Source organism: Carcharodon carcharias, chromosome 22 (genome assembly GCF_017639515.1).
Source record: "Carcharodon carcharias isolate sCarCar2 chromosome 22, sCarCar2.pri, whole genome shotgun sequence".
Classification (NCBI taxonomy): domain Eukaryota; kingdom Metazoa; phylum Chordata; class Chondrichthyes; order Lamniformes; family Lamnidae; genus Carcharodon; species Carcharodon carcharias.
Window position 1 is genome coordinate 54995860 of NC_054488.1, and position 25755 is coordinate 55021614.

At 38.4% G+C, this 25755-nt stretch overlaps 1 protein-coding gene across 3 annotated transcripts in view; it reads left to right on the plus strand.

Moving 5' to 3' along the window:
• The window catches only part of aspscr1 (ASPSCR1 tether for SLC2A4, UBX domain containing), a 205092-nt gene that overhangs the window by 36076 nt on the left and 143261 nt on the right, over window positions 1-25755 (plus strand). For all 3 annotated transcript variants that reach the window (XM_041217161.1, XM_041217159.1, XM_041217160.1), the window contains 2 exons: window positions 1073-1173; window positions 20233-20290. In XM_041217161.1, coding sequence (XP_041073095.1) covers window positions 1073-1173; window positions 20233-20290 — 159 coding nt within the window. The remainder of the gene's footprint in view (window positions 1-1072; window positions 1174-20232; window positions 20291-25755) is intronic.

A 25755-nucleotide genomic window follows, 5' to 3' on the forward strand; every position in this document is an offset into this window, starting at 1 on the left:
CTTCAACCCATGATCTTCTAACTCATAGGTCAACTGAGCCAAACTGCAGTTGGTTGCTGTGATAACAGAATCTTTCCTCTGCTAGTCTTGTGATTTTCTATTTTTGAAAAGGAAAACACAAAGCCAGTAATTTGTCTGCTTGGCTGCATACTTTCAATATGCCATTAGTATATTTAATACAAATATTATCATGTTATTTGTAACATTTGATTCAGGGAAGCCAAAATTGTGGTCATAAAGCCATTCTGACTTTTATTAATCATCTACAGGCCAGATCCTTTCTGGTAATGGTTAGGCTTTAGTTTGAGTACTGTATTTAGTTTTGGGTGCCCAAAATTTGAGGCTTAGGAGATTTGAGGTTTTCTAGATTGTGAAGTATTTTGGAAGAGTAAATGGAGAAATATTGTTTCCATTTGGGTAAGGAATTTGTGACAAAGGGTCATCATTTTACAATTGTTCCTGGATGAGGAATGTCTTTATAGTCAGTTATTCGAGCAGCTGCTATTTTGCCACATTAGTTGAGGCTCAGGCCTCTACATCTTTTAACAGAAAAATATACAAGCATTTAAAGCAGAGGAAGATATATGCCTGTAGGGAGAGGATCATTGGGATTAGTTTTGGTTTGTGTAACAAACACTGGCAGGTTGAGCCATATAGTCTCCTGTTCTATCACAGGTGCAGAATCAAAGCATTATGTGGCATTGTACTGAGAGTTTTTAATGGGGATTCTCTTTTTTGTTCAGTTTTTCAGATTTAGCTTTTGAATTTTTGGCCAAAGAATAGGAAAAGGGAACAACTTGACAAAGGTTAGCTGTTGGAGTAATACCCCTTTTTGCTTTGAGGAAGTGGAAAGAGCCCACACCATTTTGAAAGGTTGTGGCTTTGTGGTAAGACTGCTACTATTTGGCAGCTTTAGGTGGGAATTGAGAAAGGAGAAAAATAGCTCCATGTTGCATATAAGGGTGTCCTTGATTTAATGTTTCAAAGGAGTTGTTATAATTGAATGTCTCTGGCTGGGATGATCAGTGTTAGTTAGAAACATCTGACATGTTTCTTACTGATTCTTCTTTAGGTTCGAATTGCTTTGCAGCTTGAAGATGGATCCAGGCTTCAACACCTTTTTCAATGTGGTTTGACGCTGTGGGATCTTCTTGATCACTTTCCTGAGACAAGGTGAGTCTTATTTCTATTTTGTCCCTCATTCAATTTGGAGCAGTACAGAGTTTCCCTATTTCTTAACATGTACAGTAAGAGTTTAATACTTCTCAGTTTATCATTCTTTAATTATAATAAGAAATACCATTATGAGTAATTTGTTAGTTTAGATCTTTTTGCATGTGCTGAATGTAATAATGTGCTTCAACACCAGATTCAAATTTTTATTTGCTTAAAGAAGCTATGTTCCAGATTTTTGGCAAATACTCAGTTCTCCATGACGTTATCTTTCAACATTTGCTGGATTACCAGTCTTCACAAATGCTTCAGTTTATTTTAAGGATGCTATGCAAATGGACTGGACAGTAAAAATTAAATTCTTTTTGATTCTTAACATATGCACCTCCTGGTCCTGATGCCCTCTTCTGGAAGCTGCTGCTGTGTTTCCTCACTTGTAGCCAGCCGTTTTCTGTTTGCCATGGAAAATATGCATGCTACTGTTTCAGCTTTTTGTTTTATCTCTATTGATTAGCTGCAAATGTATCTTGTGGACCCCGCTTTTAGCCAATCAGAAGGCAACATTTTTCAAAATTGCTCTTATCTACACTGAAGGAACTCACTGTATCATGCATCTGAGAAGCTTTGATGTAATGGGGTCCTATATTGCCAAATTTTCTCCCTTTCACTTCTGTCTCCTGCTATCCTGAAATCACTGACTCCTTGCTGTGATGTAATTCCACAGGCATATTCCTGTACTTCATCCAAATGAGCAATATTTGTGGTTAAATCTTGAGAATGAATTGAGGCACGGTGTACAAATTTAGGGGCATCGCAACTGAAATGGGCATCTCCTGCCCTGATGTCCACATGTATATATTTCCAGAAGGGGTCACTGCCTGTCAGTTGGGAGCAGGGCACCTGACCAGTTTTCCCTCTGGCCAGTCCAGGATGGCTAAGGTCAGTTGCCATACCCCTAATGGCTGAGCTAACTGAACACAGACTGGCAATTAAATCACAAGAATCCTTTGGGCTGTAAGGCTTGGCTTGTCAATGTGTAAACTTGCTGCTCCATTAAAGAGCTAATTTTGAAAACATTGTTTGTGATTCATTTTTCAGAAATATCATTCCTTATATTTGAGTAATATCAATGTGCATTCAGTGTTCCAGTGGCTGAGCTGAAAAGCTTAAAGGTCTGATCAGCCGAGGCTGGATGGAACTGTTCTTGGACTTTCCATTCTAAGATTTAAAATTTAGTGCAAACTGCATGCTAATCAAATACAATTTTAAGATTAATTAGACTGAGTTTGATACTTTCTCTAAATAAATTGTCCTTGCTTCACTATTTTATATTAAAACGTTTTTTTTAAAAAAAATCACTATGTAGATTTGGCCTATGTTCATCTAGCTCGAGGTTTGCACACAATGATTTTATCATGACATGTCAAAACCTTAGTATTGCCAGTTTGAGCAGATCAGGCATGAGAACTAGTGTGCTACCTAGACTTATAGATGATTACAGCACAGGAGGCCATTCGGCCCATTGTGTCCGCTCCAGGCAACAAAGATCTGACAACACTAATCCCATTTTCCAGCGTTTGGCCCATAGTCCTGGAGGCTATGGCAATGCAAATGATATCTATGTACTACTTTAAGTGTTATGAGAGTTTCTGACTCATCCACCCTTTCAGGCAGTGAGTTCCAAACTCCCAGCACCCTCTGGGTGAAAAAATTTCTCCTCAACTTCTGTCTTAGCCTTCTACCGCTTACCTTAAATCTATGCCCCCTGGTTTTTGACCCCTCCACAAATGGAAAAAGTGCCTTCCTACCCACCCTATCTATGCTCCTCATAATCTTATACACCTTTCGGGCCCCCTCTCAATCTTTGCTGTTCCAAGGAAAACAACCCCAGTCTATCCAATCTTTCCTCATAGCTCAGACCCTCCAGCCCAGGCAGCATCCTGGCAAATCTCCTGCTTGTTTTTTTTTTGGTTCTGGATTGTCATAGACTCTTAATTTGTGACTGACTTGCTGTTCATCAAGCTGGATGGCCATATTTCAGGACAGGGCAGATGTAGGCGTTTAGTCCAAGGAATAATCTGGAGCTGACCCTGTGACTGTTCACAGAGCTGTTGTTGACAAACTGTGTTCAAGCCACATTCTTCTGGAAAGATTTGCCCAGGAACTTTGGACGTCTGCTGATACTGATTAGACAGCAGCTTAGTCCTCATCCTTTCTTTGTGTTTACATCTTTTGGAGAACAGCACAGTGCAGTTTCCTGGTGTCAAACCAAATTTGCCATTATCATGCCCATTCTTCCAGAGTAGTCAGGTATCTCTGGAACTGTTCAAATACTGTTTTTGAGCTTGTGGAAGATACCCAAATATTGACACAATCAGGAAACTGACATTCATTCAGGTGTTGGAATGTTATTAACACACCTGAGGAACAGGAGTGGGCTGTTAACCAAGCTCTCAGGAGCTCCTGCCATTGGGTAAAATCCTGTTGAGATTGTTTCCAGCAGTTTAACACTAATTGTGCATTTAGCCAGTAAAATTGATATCCAATGAATTAGCTCACAGGGAATGGTGAGAGCGGTCATTGCGCTAAACCTTATTACAAGTATTTTCTGTGTTCAAGAACACCACTATTGTGTGTACCTCTTTGTAGCTTTGGAGAAAGTACTGTGAGAATCAAATTCAGTCATGGTAAAAGAAAGAACTTTCTTTTACATAACACCCATTAAGATCCCATGATCCCAAAACACTTCACAGCAAATTATACATTTTTGAAATGTAGTTACTGTTGTAATGGAGGGAAATGGAGAAGCCAATTTTCACACCAATATGCCATGAATGGCAATAAGATGAATGACCAGATGACCAAAACAATATTTTAGTGCTGTTTAAGGGATATCAGGGAGACTTTCCCTGTTGCTCTTCGAATAATGGCTTGGGATCTTTTCTACCCACCTGAAAGGGAAGATGGAAATCTCTGTTTAATTCCTCCTCTGAAGGACAGAGTAGTGTATTTAGTTTGAGGTCTTTAATTCATCGGAGAACAGAGAGCAGAATAGGAGGTATGGGTCAAGAATTCCAAAAAAAAAAGGACGGAGGCCCACACCTTGGAGAGAATGGAAGATATACTGACAGAATCAGAGATCCTGTTTGAGTCCACGGAGCAGGTGATCTGATGTGGGAGAACAGAAGGGTCCTGTGGAGGAACATTGTTTACCAAAAATCATTGTCATTGGTGTTGGAGCTTATGAAATTGTGTGGAGGAGATGCACAATGTGCCAAAAGATTAATATAATTGACTGAGAATTTTAAAGTATTGGAGACCTAACAATTCAGTGATGAATGGTCTGTATTTTAGGGTGGACAGATGTTCTTTTCCAGGCCTCTGCCAATAGCTTTGCACTCTTTTTGGTGTCCCTACCTGATGTTTTTGGATATTCAGCAAGGGAAATTTCAGGTGTTAGGCCCTAAATGAGGATTTAACATGCAGAGTAGATGAAGGGGAACTAGTCGGTGCAGTGCATTTGAATTTCCAAAGGCTTTCAATAAGGTGCCATATAAAAGGTTGCTGAACAAGATAAGAGCTCATGGTGTTGGGAGTGATATATTAGCATAGATAGAGAATTGGCTAACTAATAGGAAACTGATAAAAACAAAAAAACTGCGGATGCTGGAAATCCAAAACAAAAACAAAAAGAGAATTACCTGGAAAAACTCAGCAGGTCTGGCAGCATCGGCGGAGAAGAAAAGAGTTGACGTTTCGAGTCCTCATGACCCTGTCGAAGGGTCATGAGGACTCGAAACGTCAACTCTTTTCTTCTCCGCCGATGCTGCCAGACCTGCTGAGTTTTTCCAGGTAATTCTGTTTTTGTTTTTGTAATAGGAAACTGAGTTGGTATAAATGGATCATTTTCAGAGTAACTAGTGGAGTGCTTCAACTATTTATGATCTGCATTAATGACTTGGGCGAAGGGATCAAAAGTGTTGTATCCAACTTTGCTGATGATGCAAAGGTAGGTAGGAAAGCAAATTTTGAAGAGGATACAGAGGGATATAGATAGGTTAAGTGACAGGGTAAAAATTTGGCAGGTGGAGTATAATGTGGGCACATGTGAGGTGGTCCACTTTGGCAGGAAGAATAGAAAAGCAGGATATTATTTAAATGGAGAGAGACAGAATGCTGCAGTACAGAATGCTGTCCTTGTGCGTGAATCGCAAAAAGTTAGCATACAGATACAGCAAGTAATTAGGAAGGCAAATTAAATGTTGGCCTTTATTGCAAGGGGGATGGAGTACAGAAATAGGGAAGTTTTGCTTCAACTGTACGGGGCATTGATGAGACCACACTTGGAGTACTGTGTACAGTCCTGGTCTCCCTACTTAAGGAGGGATATAGTTTCATTGGAAGCAGTTCAGAAAAGGTTCTCTAGAATGATTCCTGGGATGAAGGCGTCGTCTTATGAGGAAAGGTTGAGCAACTTGGGCCTATACTCATTGGAGTTTAGAACGGTGAGAGGTAATCTTATTGAAACAAATAAGATTCTGAGAGGGCTTGACAGGGTAGATGCTGAGAGAATGTTTCCTCTCATGGTTGAATCTAGAACCTGGGGACACAGTTTATTAGGGGTCTCCCATTTAAGACAGAAAGGAGGAAGAATTTCTTCTCTGAGGGTTGTTAATCTTTGGAATTCTCTTCCACTAAGAGCAGTGGAGGCTGGGCCATGGAACACGCTCAAGGCTGAGTTAGACAGAATTTTGGTTCACAAGGAAGTTGAGGGTTATGGTGACGGGCAAGAAAGTGGAGGTAAGGCCACAATCAGATCAGCCATGATCTTATGGCATGACGGAGCAGGCTCGATGGGCCAAATGGCTGCCTGATTTTTTTAAAATGTTCTTATTAAATTCTACCACAAGGTGCTAATTCATTAATATGCCATAACAGATGCTAAGATAATGAACAATATTAAATTCTAATGGAAAGTAAGACATATAAATGGAAAAAAATGTTGTAATGGGCGAATGTACTTGGGGACATGGCAATGTATATCATACCTAAATCCAAGGACTTGGTATTAGAAACATCTTGTCATTGGCAGTGGGACAGAAATTGTTGATGTAAGGAAAACATTCAAGTTGATGGCCAAATAGTTGGATTATAAATACAGTGAGATAATCTGTGAAATGTTGGTGAAACCACAATCAGAGTGCCATATCCAGTTCTCCAGTTCTAGACTTTGTAACTACCGAAAGCTGCACTGAAATTGGCAAAGGTTAAGGAATGAGGTTAGTGTTGCTGCTTGAATCCAAGAAAAGCTCCAGGGGTTTAACTTTTTCGGGGATGGGATGGGGAAGGGATTGTGTGGGGTTGCTTGTGCTGAAATGATTTAACTCAAAGAGTTCATAAAATAGAAAAATATTTGTTGAAATGCCAGGCCAGAATCTTTTGGAATGTGGGATGAAAAAGCACTGGGGCCTTGAGGGGTCTCGGTACAATGGAAAGGCTAAATAGATGGATAAATGAGTAGCCCGCAGTACTGCAGGTGATGTACATGTTTTCAAAAATTTGGATTGCAGCATAACCATGGGTATTTTTTACGCGAACAAAGTTAGTTAAATGAAACAGTTTTGAAAATAAAAGACAAATTTCAGGTCTATATGATGCATTTGAAATGGTTGAAAAGGAAGTCTTCAGAAAAGGAAGCCTTCAAAACATTTTGATACTTAACCACAGCCTTATCATTAACTTCAAGGTGACTTAGTGTGGTTCAGGAAAGATGAAAGTACTGCAGTGAACATCCTTGCCACGTCCTTCACCTGGAAGGAAAGGTGGCAGACTACTGATTTTCTCAGTGGCTTCAAACATTAGTGCTGTTTTTGTGTTCAACAGCATCTTGTGAAGTACAACTAACTTGCTTAGAAATGCCCCAGTTCTTTTAGCAACTTAATCTAATGAGATTTGCCATAATTTGGGGCCGGTGAGTTGAAGTGGATGAAGTTATTTTAACTGTTCTGTTATGTTTTTGATCTGTCAATTTGTATTTGAAGAAACCTACAGGGTGTGTGACATCCAACACAAGAACACAATTAAGTGGGAATATAATTGGTCCAAACTACTTATATTTGAATTTTCCTTTACAAAACAACTGTCCTGTCTAATTATGGCTAGTTTGGAAAAAAAATGTGGCAAATTGTGTTACTGGGGTTTTCAAGATTTGTCCTTTATACCAACTAAATTATATTGGGCTTTTTGCTGAAAAGTGCCACTGATATGATTGGTGCCGTTAAGTGGAAAATGTTGCCTGGATCCTCAAGGGATTCTTTCTCTCAGCTGGAGGTTAAAAAATATTATTGGAGTTAAGAGTAGAAAGCTTTATTTTTTTCTGTATAACCTATGCCAGAGTACTTGATACTGATGCCGAGTGCAGCAGAAGTGTTTCATTTCCTGAATGCTGGCATCTCTCCTTGCCAAAATTCACTGTTTCAAAATTGAAAGTGTTTTGCAAGGTAGCATTAATGAATAGTGCAGGGCAAAATGGAATCGTTTAATAGATCCTATTTTGGGCATAAGGTCAAAAGAATAACTTGAATTTGATGCTTGTATTTTGATTATGCTCTGAGGTTAATGCCACTTAATTGTTCTGAGATTGCCATTTGAGAATCGGGATTAGCTAGTTGTAATTGTATATGACGTTTGCGACTTGAGTTAACTTGCTTTCTTTTATTTTTAACGGCCAGAGGAATTTGTTTAATGTGTATTCAAGACATCTGATTTTGATGGATTTGAATTGCTCCATAGGTAGGTCAAAAGGATGGCAAATGTGTGTAAAAAAAAAACACTCTATATATACCACCCTTGGAGGAAAGGTATGGATTGAATAAAGCTATGGAACCAAGCTTCTTGTGAAAATTATGTTGAATGTAGTGTGCCTACTTTCACATTGAATAAAGGAAGATGAATGGCAAAAAATGTTACAGTTTGCACCTGTTTCTTATTTAATGCGTTTTATGGACAACGTTTCAAGAATGCAGTAATATGGCATTGCCAGCTGCCTAATTCTTTCTGGCCTAGGACATCCTCTTAAAATTACTTTTTATTTTGAATCAAAATAATGAATTGTGCAAAGTACTAAGGATTCAAGTATCCATGTACTCCATAAAATATGTTTATAGAGACCCTAATGAAAAGGCGGACAATTTTTATAATAACCAGTAGAATCAGGCCGATTTAAAAAGCTATCTGCATTTTTTTGTCTTTCATCATTGAATGAGTAACCTCATTTGCATTGATTACCAGTGCTTTGAGTAGATGGATGGACAAGGGAACTCCAGTCTGATCCCTAATTTTCTCCTCCAAAGGTTGGAAACCCAGTAAGAACTGGCCTTCAGAAGAAACTTTTAAAATAATACAAAAACAGAATTACCTGGAAAAACTCAGCAGGTCTGGCAGCATCGGCGGAGAAGAAAAGAGTTGACGTTTCGAGTCCTCATGACCCTTCGACAGAACAGTTCTGTCGAAGGGTCATGAGGACTCGAAACGTCAACTCTTTTCTTCTCCGCCGATGCTGCCAGACCTGCTGAGTTTTTCCAGGTAATTCTGTTTTTGTTTTGGATTTCCAGCATCCGCAGTTTTTTTGTTTTTAAAATAATACCTTGGGTGAACAGCGTGTTCCATACCAATGTGCAACTGGCAGTTGATATGATATTGAAGCTGGTCTTGACTTGCACTCAGTTTATAATCTCACTCCTAGGAGCGAGTCCCACACTGTATGTCTCTCCCTGGTGCCAAGGTAAAGGACATCACTGAGAAGGTGCAGAATGATTGTAGCACAATGTAGACTATGTCATATTCTGAAATTTATACTGCACTTACAAACTTTGTTCTATTCCACAGTTTTAAAATTAAGCAGGCAGGAAACTACTAAAAGGGAAAGGCCCAGCTTGATTTCAGCACATACAGACTAGGAAATGGCAAGTCCTCAGAATGAGCCACAAGTCATCAATAACTTGAGTTTGTCCAATAAATAGCGATGTAATGCAGAGTTAATGTCTTTTGTTTGTTCCCTGGTCTGTGCTGTGAGTTAGCTGTTCAAGTGTTAGGGTTCATTAGTATTGGCCTCAGTACCTCTGGGTTAGGCAGAGGAGAATTGGCCTCTTTTGATAGTTATTTAGGAAGCCTGCTGGAAACTCGTATATATAGATGACAGACAAGGACAGGATGAGGCTCTGCTGTGATGTGTACTGCAGCCAAGCAACCTGTGAACAGTCATGTCAAGACTTAAACAGTAAAACAAATGTCTAGTGGAGGGTAGTGAGTGCCTATGAAACTGCATCCCAGCAAGAAGTAAAAGCTTTCAGCAGAGGGAAAAACTTTGGCAAAAGAAAGCAAAATCAAATGCTAAGATTGGCAAATAGGAAGAGACTAATAGGAAGATCCAGGAGGCCATGCTTTAGAGCTAGAATAGACTCATTCAGGTTATGCATCAAAATGTAGCTATCAGGGTAAATTACACTGGACCAAAAACAAAGGCAAGAGAAATTATTCAAGCCAAGGATCTTGTCAATGATAGGTCAGGACTGATCATGTTGAAGTATGGCTATAGTCCCTGAAACAGTAGGTGAAGCTAGAAGGAGTAAAGGCTCAAGAACAGCAGAAGGAAATGCTGCAAATGTTTTGAAATAAGGGAGTACGAGGTTCATAATGGGACAGAAAACAGACCAGGAAGAGGTGAGCAAATGATTTAATAGCAACAGTTTATGATTCTAAGTGAATTTGGTGGAAGTATTGTCATTTGCTTGTTCAATTCTAAGGTGAAAAGAACATGAAGGAGTGAGTATCGCATGGTATTACCTCCCTGGTGCTAAGGTAAAGGACATCACTGAGAAAGTGCAGAATGATTTGGGGCCAGAAGGGGAACAGCCAGATGTCATGGTTCATGTGGGGACTAATGACAAAAGAAGGAAAAGGATTGAGGTTTGGTTGTCAGTTTCAGCAGCTAGGGAAAAAGTTAAAAAGCAGGACCTCAAAGATAGTAATTTTTGGATTACTCTCAGTGCCATGTGCTGAGAAAACATTTTTTTACACAGAGTTGTGATCTGCCTGAAAGGGTGGTGGAAGAAGATTCAGTAGTAACTTTCAAAAGAGAATTGGTTAAGTACTTGAAAGGAAAAGAACAGGCAAGTAGGATTACTTGAATAGCTCTGCCTGAAAAACAGTCACAAGCATGATGGACTAAATGGCTGCCTTCTGTGCTATATCATTCTACGATTGTATAAGGCATGTCTGCCAGCAGTAGTTTCAGGAACTTCTGAGCTTGGTCGTTGCAGCTGAGGCTATGAAAGAAAAGTGGCATGGATTTGATGGAGGGGTGAATAGTTGGGGAAGAGAGATAGGACTTTAGAGATCTGAAGTCTTGCTGAACATATATTAAAGAGGCATCTATTTAACTCAATACAATGCTTCTGTTCCCAGTTGCCTTGTTGCCTATCATTTCTGTGGAATTGCTGGTCAGTATAAAAATAATTGTGGTGTTCTGTGATATAAATGGAATGTACTGTAAAGCATCTAACCGACAATTGACTGAAGATCAGTTTAATTGTAATGTAAAATATCCTTCTAATGTCCATTGTAAAATCCTCAATATCTGGTTTCACCCAGGGTTTGGGGCAGGACATATTATTGGATGATTTGGTTTTAGTATTTCTGCATTTTAATTAAATTATTGCTTCCTTTATTAAAGTTGTGAACTCAATTTTGGGAGTAATCTTAGATGAAAAATTAGAGCAGAAATTTGAAAAATGTACTTTCTTCTGCATTTCCCTCAATACAGATGACCCTTTAATGTGCTCATAGCAAATTTTATCATGGTAATCAATCAATTGAATTTCAAGACTGTTAATGGACAAAATGTAATATGTGATCAGAATATCCAGTGCTAATCCCCACCATGTTGTGGAGGACATCAAAGACATTCCACTTTTTGATGTTTTTCATTTTTTTTAATTTATCCACCTCTTTATGGAGAAATGTGCAGCCTAATAACCATAATCAACATTCAGGTAGTAGAACTGAAGCTTAAAATGTTATTTCGCTAAAACTGTGATTTTAATCCATTCCTAATGTAACATGTAAGTGAAGTATCGAATGTACTTGTTTTTTTGATTACAGAATCCTTTGTGAAAAACATATATTGCACATAATTAGTATCTGCTGTCATTTTATGATTCTTTAATTTGCAGTATTTTTCCATAACATTGATGTGTACTCCATTTCCTTCAGATACCTGATACTGTTTAAGTCTTTACAAGTGTATCTGCTTTTAATTATACTCAATTTGTCAAGTGTGAGAGCAGACGAAATGGTGACTGTTCCCTTCTAGCTAAGAGCTTCTTCTTGTCTCTCCTTCAAAGTGCAGTTAAAAGTATTCAACAATTGCAACTTAGTCTAGACTGAATTCATTTTTGAATTCTCTTTTACAAAGTGGCGAGAGCCAGAGAACATGGGTGCAACAACCTGTTCTTTTAAGAGGCAAGACCATTCAAAATGGAGTGAAATCTGTTGTTCAGTATCTAGCAGCTATCCTTTGCAACGTGTAATTTGTTTCTGTAGCAATAAAGATGTGCAGGTGCTTTGGTGCCTGATAATGACTAAAACTTATTCACAGAGGCAACCTGGAAGATGAGGGGACAAAAAGTGGTAGGAAATATGTGTGGCCATAATTTGACAGATCCTTCTGCCAAGAGGCAAAATACTGATTAATTATTTCAAATTAGGATCGATGTTAACTTATCCATATTTTTATTTGTCTTAGAATGTTTTTCTCATTATCCACATGAAACGAATGGCACCATCTTTCCAGGTTTATAGAGCCGTTTGAAATATGCTTATTGGGTGATGTGTATATAATATATTAATTCGTGAAATGTTTAACTGTTAAAAATGAAACACTTGCTCACTTTGAGAAAGAATGAATAGACTATTTCCTTAACATTTTATCTACCTGCAAACACTTTTAAATTCTCCTTGTAACACATCTTTTGCCATGTTTACTTAGTCTTCATATCTGTACTTTAGCTCTTTATTGAGTACGTTTTGAATTATGCTGTGCACATTGCTGCTGAATTCCTCAGCATTTCATAGGTCTATACTCCATATTGGCATCTATCCTTGACTGCAAAAATTATAGTGCTTATACCTTATCTGATATTGCTTCATTGAGTCAACTCTTTTCTATCTTAATGGCTCTTTTACCTTTGTAAACTGTACTTTTCTATCATTTTGTTCCTGTTCTCACTCAGCACACCTCATCAGCTAATTTCTCCATCATGTGAGATGAATGTCTCTCATGAAGAAAGAGCTTTAAAATTTGATTTTTTTTTAAAGAAAAAGGAATTACGATATAAATGGAATTCAATGCAGGCACAGATGCTCAATGTTGTACAAGTTATGGGCCTGATTGTACATAATATGCTTCTACTTTGCCATAAAAGTGTAAAATGCAATTGGGTTTCTTGATCTCACAAATGTTTGTCATCTTTTTATTCATAAATTGCAACAGTTCTGATCTATTATCATCTGGTACAGACTTTTTTGGATGACCACCTCATTGGCTGAGGTCGACTGCAACTGATCGTGATTCTTGTTAAAGACGTGCTCTGGTTTTTTTTTAAACCTCCGTCATAAATACATTCAAAAGAAATTTCATTTCACATTTCCAGCATCTGCAGTTTTTTGTTTTTGTACATTTGGAAGGAACCTGTGTGAGCTTCCAAAGTGGTGTTACCTCCCTCACCTGTGCTAAACCATTAAAAAAGTGTACATTGAGTAGCTGAGGTTTTTTTGTACATGTGTGCACACAATACAGTCAGCACAACGTTTTTATACAACAGAATATACTTGTGCAAATATTTTGTCAAGAATGTTTCTTTTGCCATTTGCTTTGATCTTTGTGCTAAGTGTTAATGATAATTTACAGAAAATGGAGAGTTTCATTGAGCAACATGATCATGGTGTGTAGAAACCTGAATCTGGAATTTCTCAGTACCTTGTGTTTTCACCCTATTCCATTGAAAGTTGTCAGTCACAAACTTAATCTCCGTTTGTTAAACCTGACATGCCTTTTGGCGTAATAATTAACCACGAATTGTGAACTGTAATGTTCTAGACTTGCTGTTGGCACTGTCACTTTTTTATTTCACTTGGAGCTCTTATTGCCAGACAAATAAGTAGACTTTCATCTTGTGCTGCGTTTGTGAAACACTAAACATTACAAATCACATTCTAATCCAGCACAACATCTCACACTTAACTGTTAAATGTAAATTTTAAAAAAAACTTGTTTCAAAGTCAAACCAACTGTCTTGGAACTTTTCTAGAATATGGAAATAAGCTAACTGCTTATTGCTAGCCAATAAGCTAATAGTTTAATATGTTTTAGATCCTGCAAGAAAATTAGTATTTAATTGTCTTAGTCAGAATGGTTTCCATTACGACAACAACTTGCATTTAAATAGTGCCTTCGATGTAATAAAACGTTCCAAGGTGGTTCACAGAAGTAAATTTGACACCAAGCTGCATGAAGTATTAGGATAGGTGACCAAAGGCTTAGTCAAAGAGATACATTTTAACGATTGTCTTCAAAGTGGAGAGAGTTAGAGAGCAGAGAGGTTGAGGAAGGATGTTCCAGAGCTTGGGACCCAGGCGCCGAAGGCACAGCCACGAATGTTGGAGCAATGAAAATCAAGGATGCGCAATAGGCCAGAATGGAAAGATTGGAGAAATCCCAGAGTTGAAGGAGCTTAGCATTAGGGCCGAGGGGAGGCCACCGAGGGATTTGAACTTAAGGATGAGAATTTTAAAATTGCAGCATTGTTTGAGCAGGAACCAATGTAGGTCAATGAACACACAGGTGATGAGTGAATGGGACTTGTAAGTTGGGATACAGGCAGCAGAGTTTTGGATCACCTCAAACTTGTGCAGGATGCATAGCCGAACATTGGCCAGAAACACGTTGGAATAGTTGAGTTTATGATTAACAAAGTTATGGATGAGCTTTTTCAGCACAAGGTGAGCTGAAGCAAGGATAGAGATAACTGAGTTATGGAAGTGGAACTGGTCAGTCATGATGGAGAAAATATGGTGGAAGCTCACCTCAAGGTCAAACAGGATGCCAAGGTTGTGAACAATCTGGATCAGCCTGAAGCCAGGGCAAAAGATGGAGTTGGTGGCTAGGGAGTAGAGCTAGGAAACTGAGATTACTGTGTTTCAGTATGTAAAATGGCTGCAGTTGCTCATAAAATGGCAGTTGGAAATGTATGAACTATTTTGTTAAACTGTTAATTGTTATATTACAGGCTCACTGTCCATAAAATTTGTTGCTTAATAATTGTGCTTTAATGCTGCCAGGTAATTTTGTTATGGCATTTGATGCCTGCTTTATTGATGAACAAGTATTAAGCTTGTGGACAAGTAGTCACCAAAAATCTTCTGCAGAATTTCCATGTTATCCTAATCTTTGTTGGTCCTGTATCTGCTGTATTTACAGAATTAAATTCACACCATGTAAAAGTGTGGACAGTGCAACATTGCCTGCGCACTTAATGATATTATCCACCGCCTCAGTTGAGACTGTGTAGCTACAATTTTAATGAAACATTGCCCAAGATTTTTGCTGAACATAAAGAAGTTTAACCTGCAACTGGTAGAGATTTTAGAAGAATATCTTTTTTAACTACTTTTACTTTGAATAATAAATTGGTACTGGATTGAACTGGTTATCTACTAAATTAAGGGTGTAAAGAGCAAAATTTGGTGGGGAAATTTATTAAGACTGGAGGAAGTAAAATTGTGAGTAGATGCAAGATTATTGCTACGAGACTGGGAAATGGACTGGGACAGGCTTCAAAGCTGGATTGTTTTAGTATCTGAGCCAGGTGGAAGACATTAAACTTTGAAGCTTAGGCATTGCTACACCCCTAGTTAAAGCATTAATATTGTATGGGAAGAATCTTTAGTTTGTATGCCTCTAATCAAGCAGTAAGGAAACTTTTTCTGCTTGTATTGTTTTCACTAAAGATCCTGGGAACAGGATTATTATGTGCAGTATTTGCTGAAATGTAATTTTTTGAACTAATCAATCAGTGTATATCCTTGTTTGGCTCTCAAATCTCACTAAAATCTGCTCAATTGCTCAATGAACCTATGAACTCTGAGCTACCATTTAGTAGATTTTAGTTCCAAAGCAATTTATTATTTTATTCTGCAAAATCTTTCAAGGCATCTTTTAACATAGTGACCCTTTCTCTGGTGGATAGCCTTTAGCTGTGCCTGTACAAATTGGCTGCCTAATTATTCAGAAACAATAGCCATTCTTATTTCTGCAGTTGATGCAGCAACCAGAGAAATGTACTTGCTTCCACTTTCAAAAGCCTCCATATCTTGTGTAGAAGTAAATGATAAAAGCTAAAGACTGTTTTTGAAGATACTTCAAATTCTTCAGTTGTGTCCCACAAATAACAGCAAGATAAATGACCAGATAACCTTTCTTTTAGTGATGCTGGCTGCAGGATAAATGTTAGCCTGGAGAACTCCTCTCCTTCGAGTAGTGTGATGTGATTTTTTTTTTAATTCATTCATGGGATGTGGGTGTCACTGGCTAGGCCAGCATTTATTGCCCATCCCTAATTGCCCTTGTTCAGAGTGCATTTAAGAGCCAACAACGTTGTGGGTTTGGAGTCACATGTAGGCCAGACCAGGTAAGGACGGCAGATTTCCTTCCCTAAAGGACATTAGTGAACCAGATGGGTTTTAAAGACAATCAACAATGGTTTCATGGTTATGATCAGACTTTTAATTCCAGATTTTTATTGAATTCAAATTTCACCATCTGCCGTGGTGGAATTTAAATCCGTGTCCCCAGAGCATTGCCCTGGGTCTCTGGAATACTAGGCAATGAAAATACCACTATGCCTCCCCATATTACATTTACCTGAGAGTGCAGTCCGGGTTTTAACTTAATAACTTGTCCAAAAGATGGCACCTTAACAGTGCACTGAAATGTCAGCCTAGATTATCTGCTCAATTGCTCAATGAACCTATGAACTCTGAGCTACCATTTAGTAGATTTTAGTTCCAAAGCAATTTATTATTTTATTCTGCAAAATCTTTCAAGGCATTGACTGAATTTGGTTGTCAGCAGTGAAAGAATAGTGCTCGTCATAGACTATGCTGACATCGGTTGACAGAGTTTTTATCTGCTTTTGAGCTGAGACTTGTTGTTTATTGGGCACCTGTGTGGCATGATTTTCTGACTTTTGAATGCATAATGCTGCTGTGCACCCTTTCATACTAGTGGGGAAAGAAATTACTAAATTTGAAAGAATTTTGCTATTTAGGCCACCAGTGTTCCGTGCAAGAATATGCTTGTATAATATTAATCTGAGTAATTGTTTAAAATGTAATTCTGCAAATAACTAGAACATTATCTTATTTCAAAATTGTTCTTAAGTTCACATTTAAGTGCGTACATTTGTGTTTTTTTTATTATAGAGTAAATGTATTCAAAACTAGGCATTTGTAAAATTCTATCCCTTGCCCACAGTTTTCCTGTTATGTAGAAACTTGTGAAGATTCCAATATTTGTACAGGTGAAATTAATGTTTTCCAAATTGACTCTAAGAAATTGTACTATTTATATAATTTATTTTTGACACATTATTATGTGGTCTTGCAGAATGTGTCATGTTTCAGGTTGTTTGATCTTGTGTGCATGTTGGTTATTAAGGTTCCTGTAGCACTGTGTGACACCAGTTTTTGTGGCTTGCTCAAAGGTTTAGCAGTCATTTTTCACCATATGCAGAATGTTTCGTCTTATTGATGTGATGAAACAATGTGTTCCCAGATGCACAGGATTGTCCATTGGAAGGTGTGGTCCTGTTTATCTAGTTGAACTTTATTCTGCATTCCCTCGTTTAAAGTGAGGGCAATAAAATGTAAAGTGAAATCCATTTAAAATGCATTTTATATTTCTTTTTATTAAAAAACACACCATAAATTGCATTTTGTCCCCTGATTTAAAAGTGTTTGATGATGAATTCTGCCTGCTGACAAGTCAGCACATTGGGTATTGACCCTTGCACTGTGAAGGGAACTGGGGCCAGGTTGCAGTAGGGCAAATCTATTTAAGCAGCATTCTTGGAGCAATGATGCTAAGATGAGTGACCAGGCAAAGAAGGATTGTTCCCATTTTCTCTCTTCCTTGATAAAATATTTATAAATTTGTTTTAATGTACCATTCGAAGTAGATTCACTGTACAATGTATTCCCATTACGTGTTAAGTATCTATAATGTGTTTTTCAAAGTGGCAGCCTGTACACATCCTAAGTGAAGGAGCCATATGTTTACATCAGATTCTGTGTTAACATCAGTGCTCTTTAAATTTTGGCTCACTGAGTTAACTTAATATTTTTAACTGCTGGTGAGAATTAAACATCAAAAATTCTCACGTTGGAAACAAAAACTTGATATTACAATTCAAAAAATACTTTTAAGTGTACCTTGATGCAGAACATATGAGCATTTATTCATTAGACAGTTTTTTTAAAGCAGTTAATTCTCATGTGTATAGAATTTACTCTGATCTGGGTTATTTAAACCATTAACTTAAAATACTTTGTATTAAGTGAAGCATGCTGATGGGTTAAACCCAGTCAAAAACTACTACTTGAAAAATGCGCATTAACTAACTAACTGATTTCTGATACCCATTAATGAACAACTGGTGACCATGATAAAAAGAAACCAATTGAATCCCATAAAGTTTTAAGAGATTTATTTACTCCCCATATCCAATCTATATTGCTAAAAAAAAGTTGTAACCAACACGTGAAATTGAACAATTCTGAAAGCCACTCTCTAAAATTACACCTATGTGAGGTTTCCCTTTCAAAACCGGAATCAGGCAGAATACCATTTTTTTTTATAAAGAGACTTAAGGTGCAGTGTTTTTCCTCTTATGAAAACAAATCAATAAAGTATCTGCTCAGAACTTAACATTTAGTAACCAAAATCTGAGTTTACAGCCCCAGAATCAGTTGGTAGTGACTGATGAAACAGCACTAATGATATTATAGATACAGAGGTGTGTACATTAGTGATAAAGAACTCAAAGATAAAAACAAAAAAACTGCGGATGCTGGAAATCCAAAACAAAAACAGAATTACCTGGAAAAACTCAGCAGGTCTGGCAGCATCGAAAATTGACTCGAAACGTCAACTCTTTTCTTCTCCGCCGATGCTGCCAGACCTGCTGAGTTTTTCCAGGTAATTCTGTTTTTGTTGTTGATAAAGAACTCAAGTTCGTTTTCAATACAGGCAAATTGTTCCTTCAGATTGGTTTGTAATAATCATTAAAACATCTCTTTACTTTGGCAAAAGATTGGGTTTCCTTTGTGAAATGATAACAAAGGCTTTTTAAGAACCTATCTGGGCTTCATAAAGCCTTTGCAGTATGTAGATAATGTTTTAACTGTGCAAGATTAAAGGAAATCCTGCGTTGATCATGTCCTGTGCCGAATTTTGGAAAGATAATGGAAGATGTTTACTTTGGGTAATTTTTATTCATGTTTTGAAGATGCATTTTGTTTCTATATTGCTCACCTGAAATTGTATTAACACATCAGTTTTGTTAGTATGATATAATGAGAGCAATGCTGGTTTATGGTTGATGCTATTTTGGCCATGTTCTTGTACGAGTGTCCTTTAGCCTTCTCAGAGGTAGGTTAGGTATTGGAGAGATTGTATGTCAACTGAGCTTTCAGGAAGAGGTCCACATTGTACCTGCCTCTTCTCCAATTTGGAAGAGACTGATGGTATTAAATACAGCGTACCCCACTTTCACTCTAATGAGGGCTGTAGTAATGGGTGTGTGGGAGGAATACATGCACCACTTTCGAGATACTGATGAGAGATGTTAACCTGTGTATCACTGGTGGCCATGTTCTTTACTAAGTAAACTTTGTAGATCGGACCTTGGTTTAAAAGGATTGCAGTGTCCATTGGCCAAAACAAATCCAGGAGAATATCCTTCTGAATATAGTCGTTTCAGGTTAAGATGGAAGATGTGTAGGGCGTGGTGTGGTATGTTATCCTGTGATGGACCTTGATAACTGACACACACACAGCAAAATACGGATGATGTACATTTACACTCTTTCTCTGTTACCTTGTGATTGGTCATTTTTATTTTGAAAGAATATTTTGTCTACTTTTGAATATTAGCATGTAAGTCAACAAATGTTTTTGCAGATTTATCATTCAAACCCTTGAATATAAGTTTTACCTAACAACATAAGGGAACATGAGTTGCTATCTGGTAACCATGAAGTATTGATGTGTTGTTTAAGGATCAGTACTTTTAAAAAAAATTCTTTGGTGTGCAATTTGTGTGTAGTGGAATTTGATTGCCACCATGGTAGGTAATTATAGCCATCTTGGATCTGGCTTGAATTGGCGTACAATTTAATGAAAGTGACGGTGAAAGTCATTGAGTTACCCAGTTTTAAAAGCTTGCTGAATTCACACAGTACTTAATTAAAACCTGTGTCATCAGCAATTTTGAAGCAGATTCTCTGGCCACAGATGGTGTTAAAATGATCAAAAGGAGCACCTTACTGAAAACCAAGTGAGGTTAGATTCACTTTCATGTCAGTGCGGTGAGTCACACCGTGGAGTGCAGCCTCCATATATGCTATCCTTACTGTCAACACCTTTTGGGTAGTAGCAGATGGATAAGCATCTGGAGTGTGCCTTGAGTGTGGAGATGTTGACAGCTGTTTATAGTTACATGTTAGCAGTTGCAACTGGGTTACTCAAGATATTCCTCGTGGATCAAATTAAAATCTGTATAGTATTGACCTCTGAGGAAAGCAGTCAAAGACTTAACGGTTCATGATATTTTTATTGCCCTTACTTAACATTTTGATCATGAGTGTCCCCTGCTACCTAGGTGATAAATATTTTTGCTCTGTACAAGATCAAATGTTGACAGTTTTTTCCTGTTTTGTTAGGATTTCTGAACAACAGCTGTTGGAAGCTATTCCAGCCTGTGTTTATATGAGAGATGAGGTAAGTAAAAAAATGCCTGCTCTGTTTTCTTCAAAGATTTTTATGAATAGATGCTGTGGCTGTAAATTACCACCATGCCCTAAAGTATTAAGTGATTTCTTTTGTCCGTTTCGACCTTCCCTTTATGACCGGCCTAACATTGACACGTCACAAATTTATACCCAATGCATCGTCTGCAATTGCAGTTTTCTTCTTGGAAAGCATTAGAAATATAAATCGTGACTTTGGACAGAAGAAGTTGCTTAATATGTCTGGTAATATTTTGGGGCTCATGGTACCCTAGGATCTGTAGCTTGTACATTATTGAGTGAGTTCAGCCATGGAAAGACAGCTGCCGTGGCATTTGAAAGTCAAAATTGGCTGGGAAGTGCCATACGAACCAACAGTTACACTCAAGTTCCTTATTAAACATTCAAATCTTTGTACATTTGTCAAAAATATGGAGACAGAGTAAAGAAGCTAAGCACGCCTGATCCACCACCTTGGATTTTTCTGAGGCTGTTCCAGTATAATAAATATATAATTGCGCTTTGCCGACATAAGAAAATGTATTGAAAGTGCAGTTCAAACAACTGTAATCTAGTCTTTTCCAGTGGTGTAAAAGAATGCTGCTACAGCTCTCAAATGGTTCAAAGCACGCAGTAGCGGAAAAGTACTTTCATAGCTGTGACATTTACTGTAAAAATGTTGGAATAAAATCAGTGTTATAAAAATATTTTGTTTTTAAAGCAGTTTGATTTGATCTGTATCAAGTTAAATCCTGCAGGTGCAGTGGCATCAAGCTGGATGCCGCACAATGAGTCATAAAAGTAATTTTACCTCACTGACCATCTTCCCAGTGACTATTATATGCATCTAAAGTGCCTTTAGTGTTGAGATGTTAACATTTGTTCAAGAGGAACAGTGTTGCTTGTCAATGTGTAAGATAATTCTACAGTGAATCTTGTTAGCCTCAAACCTCCTTTATGTTATGGATGGTGATGAGAGGATTGCGCAGTTAATTCCAGCCCCACTTCTCCACAGGTTATAACAGTTTAAATGTTAATTCATCCACAAAACTAGCCAATTGTTTACCTTTGATATTGTTATTCCCAGCATAAAAAGACTCTACTTAGACTTCCTTCAGTAAACACAAAAAAAATTGTTTTATTGTAAAACAAACTACTTTTTAAAAACAAGTTATTGAACTGGTTAGCATACAAGTTGTAGCTTAGAAGTGTAAAAAAAAAACAGATGTTCAAACCTCTGTTCTCTCTCTCTCTCTCACACACACATACACACACACACGTGCATGTGTGTGCACGCACACAAAAAAAAAGGACAAAACAAACACATTCCCCTGCAGAAGCTGGGAATGTTTCTTTTAAAAGGATAAAATTCAAAAAGATCTTGATGCTGTTGATCTAACAGAATTCTGGTCACAATAGATCTGGAAGTTCTTTCAGATCGATTTTTGGTGAAACTGACCTTGATAAGTCTTATCACAAACAGATGAGTTATTCTGATGAAAGTTTAACTCATTCTAGACCGCATGAAACACAAAGGTGGGGCAGAGAGTGAAAGAAAGGGAGAGTCGTCTTCTTGCAAACTGCTTCTAAGGCACAACAACACTAATCGAGAGTTTCAAAGAATCAAATGTTCAGAAAATTCTCAGGCCACCATATGTTTTTAACCAAGCAGCAAGAGTCTTTAACAAAAGCAAAAATAGCTGGAAAAACTCAGCAGGTCTATCTATCCAGCTCTACCTGTCCCACCCCGCTCAACCAGCTTATATTTCACCACATTTCTATATTTCCTTAGTTCTGATGAAGAGTCATATGGATTCGAATCGTTAACTGTGTTCCTCTCTGCAGATGCTGTCAGACCTGCTGAGTTTTTCCAGCTATTTTTGTTTTTGTTTCAGATTTCCAGCATCTGCAGTATTTTGCTTTTGGCAGGAGTCTTTAGCCTGGCATCAGTAGTCCTTTGTTAACTTTAGATATACAAAGTATCTTTTCCCTCTCCTGGTATCCCCACAACATATGTCTGTTGACCCCTGGTTTCTTGAAGAATGGCATATTTACAGCTCCGAATTAATCTTGCTGACTTTTAAAAATAACTCAGGAAGGAAAATTTTCAAAATTCTGTGTTCTTCAAATTTTCCAAAAATGGGTTCCTCACATCCCTCCACCTGTAAAGAATGAAACACCATTTTCAAATGCGATTCATTACAAAACATATAGGAAAAACATATATAACATAAATATAACAATTTTAAGCATGCGCTCACCCATTCTCACTCACTCCTTATATAGAATTTCTGCATAAGTTCTGATCTTTTGATTTCTATGTTATATTGACAAAAATTACATTCTGGATAACACAAGCAATTACATCATCCTTTCCAGCAATATGGACAATCTTCAAGTTATAAGGCTGTAGTAACAAACTCCGTCGAAACAATCTGGCATTCTGAGTCTTAAATGTTTCTATAAAGGCCAGGGGATTATGGTTGGTATATAGTGGGGTTTCTTTGCAGCCGAGATTGAAATATATCTCAAAATATTTTAGTGCCAGTAAAAATCCCAGGGTTTCCTTTTCTATGGTAGAATACCTTTTTGATGCCAATTTAACTTTTTAGAAAAGTATCCCGCTGACTTTTCCAAGCCTGATCCATCTTGTAATATTTATCACTATATAGTATAATGCAAATCATATTGATTCTTGTTATCCTGGTATCCTGCTAAGCTGTGTTAGCTGCGTTCACTCGGAGGAAATAACAAACCATGAAGGGTAACGCAACTTTCAAGATCTTTTCACAACCGTGACATTGAGTTGTCATATAAATCTTGTTTCCATGATTTGTTTTCTCACTCGTTAGCATACATGGGCAGGATTTTGATCTTGGCCTGCGGGCGTGGTTGGCAGGCTCAGGAGCGGCTGGGAAACGTGCTGGCGCCCGCGATTGGCCCTCGACTGCAATTTCATGCAGGCTGGCCAATTAACAGCCAGCCAGCCTGCGTGAAAGTCGTGCTGCCGGGGTGGGAGGAGGGCAAGCACTGAAGTTAGCGCGGACGCAGGGGGACACAGGAAGGAAAGCTCCCTGAAGGTAGACAGCTGCCTCAGGGAACTGACGACTTTGGAATAAATAAAAACAGATTGTTTCTGGATTTTACAAGGCCTGTGCGCCAGAATGAGTTACCTCAACGTACGGATGTTGAAAATTGTGTCCACACAGTTTTTATCTGTTTTTATAATTGATCTCGGAAACCTCATCCTGCTGTAGGATGAGGTTGCCTCAAAAATGCAAGGCTGCCTGGCCGATTCGCTTGCCTGACAACTGTAACGTTGGATGGGCAGCGAAAAACCCCGCTAATTGAAACTTTAATGGCCTTAATAGGCCTCTCAGTTGTCGGCAGACGCGCCGCTCGCTATCACTCGTGCCCGCCGACCAAAATGTTGTGCGAGTACATGATGACATCGGGACACTCGCCCGACGTCAGCGCACGCTATTTTATGGTCCAGCATGTCGCATGCCAAGGTCAGAATTGTGCCTCATGTGTCTCGTGCAACGTATACTTTGCTAATGTTTTAAACAATTTTTGTCTTGAGGCTAAGACCTGTATAAAACGTAACCATGGTGCACCATTTCAGATGTTAGGCAAACATTGAGGATGCTTAACTTTCATTGAAATTGACATGGTATGAAAAAGTATCTGTCACTGGTATTCAGCCCAAAGCTGCTGGGACTGATTCCAGCAACTTGAGACTATTTTTCAAGAATATCCTTGTCACAGGAGTAGACAGGGTGTGCCAATACTACATCCATGTTACACTTAGCTGCACTTATCAGAATTAAGCATATTCCCCAAAAGTTTGGAACAAGATGACAACAGCCAGTGTTGCCTAGTCCTGAATAGCAGAAGTCCAATGATTGTTCTTAAATTTGCTTCTTCGTGGCATGGAGAGGGAATAGGGCTCTTTACTCTTGTGTGATTTGGAGGCTTGATTGTTTTGAAGATACCACTTTTTTCCTGCTCCTTCCTGTTGCTGGGAAATTCACCTACAGATTGCTTTTTGCACTAGCACTTCATCCCTCAAGCTGGTAGAACATTGTCAATGTGCATCAATCAGTTGAGTTTGAGGCGATTTCAGTTATGAAGGAGTTAGATAATCTTGTTGGTAGAACAAGAAAATTGGCCCCATAAGCCGAAGGGTGAGATGTATATTTTGAGAAGGAAGAATTCCAATTTAGGACATTGAATGCTTTTAACTCTAGGGTCTAGACTGTATTTGGATTTTCAGAAAGCTTCTGATGAAGTCCCACATAAGAGGCTAGTGTGCAAAATTAAAGCTCATGTGATTGGGGGTAATATATTGGCATGGATTGAGAATTGGTTATCAGACCAGAAACCGAGAGTAGGAATAAATAGGTCTTTTTCGGAATGGCAGGCAGTAACTAGTTGGGTAACACAGGGATCAGTGCTTGGGCCCCAGCTATTCACAATATATATCAATGATTTGGATGAGGGAACCAAATGTAACATTTCCAAGTTTGCTGACGACACAAAACTAGGTGAGAATGAGAATGGTGAGGAGGATGCTAAGAGGCTTCAAGGTGATTTAGACAAGTTCAGTGAGTGGGCAAATACATGGCAGATGGAGTATAATGCAGATAAGTGTTAAGTTATCCACTTTGGTAGGAAAAACAGAATGGCAGAGTATTATTTAAATAGTGATAGATTAGGAAATGTTGATGTACAAAGGGAGCTTGATGTCCTTGTACACCAATCACAAAGCAAGCGTGCAGATGTAGCAAGCAATTAAGGCGGCAAATGGTATGCTGGCCTTCATTGCAAGAGGACTTGAATACAGGAGCAAGGATGTCTTACTGCAGTTATCCAGGGCCTTGGTGACACCACACCTGGAGTATTGTGTGCAGTTTTGGTCTCCTTACCTAAGAGAGGATATAATTGCCATAGAGGGAGTGCAGCGAAGGTTCACCAGACTGACTGTTGGCAGGATTGTCGTATGAGGAGAGATTGGGCTGACTAGGCCTGTATTCATTGGAGTTTAGATGAATAAGAGAGGATCTCATTGAAACATATAAAATTCTGACAGGGTGGGACAGACTAAATACAGGGATGATGTTTCATTTCGCTGGGGGGATGTCTAGAACAAGGGGTCACAATCTCAGGATACGAGTAGGCCATTTCGAACTGAGAAAAAGAGAAATGTCTTCACTCAGGGTGGTGAACCTGTGCTATTCTCTATCACAGAGGGCCATGAAGGCCAACTTACTGAATATATTTAAGAAGGAAATAGATTTCTGGACTCCCTAAAGGCATCAAGGGGTATGGGGAGAGAGCAGGAGTATGGCGTTGAGATAGAGGATCAGCCCTTATCATATTGAATGGTGGAACAGGCTCGAAGGGCTGAATGACCTACTCCTGCTTCTATTTTATTATGTTTCTAGGTTTAGTGTC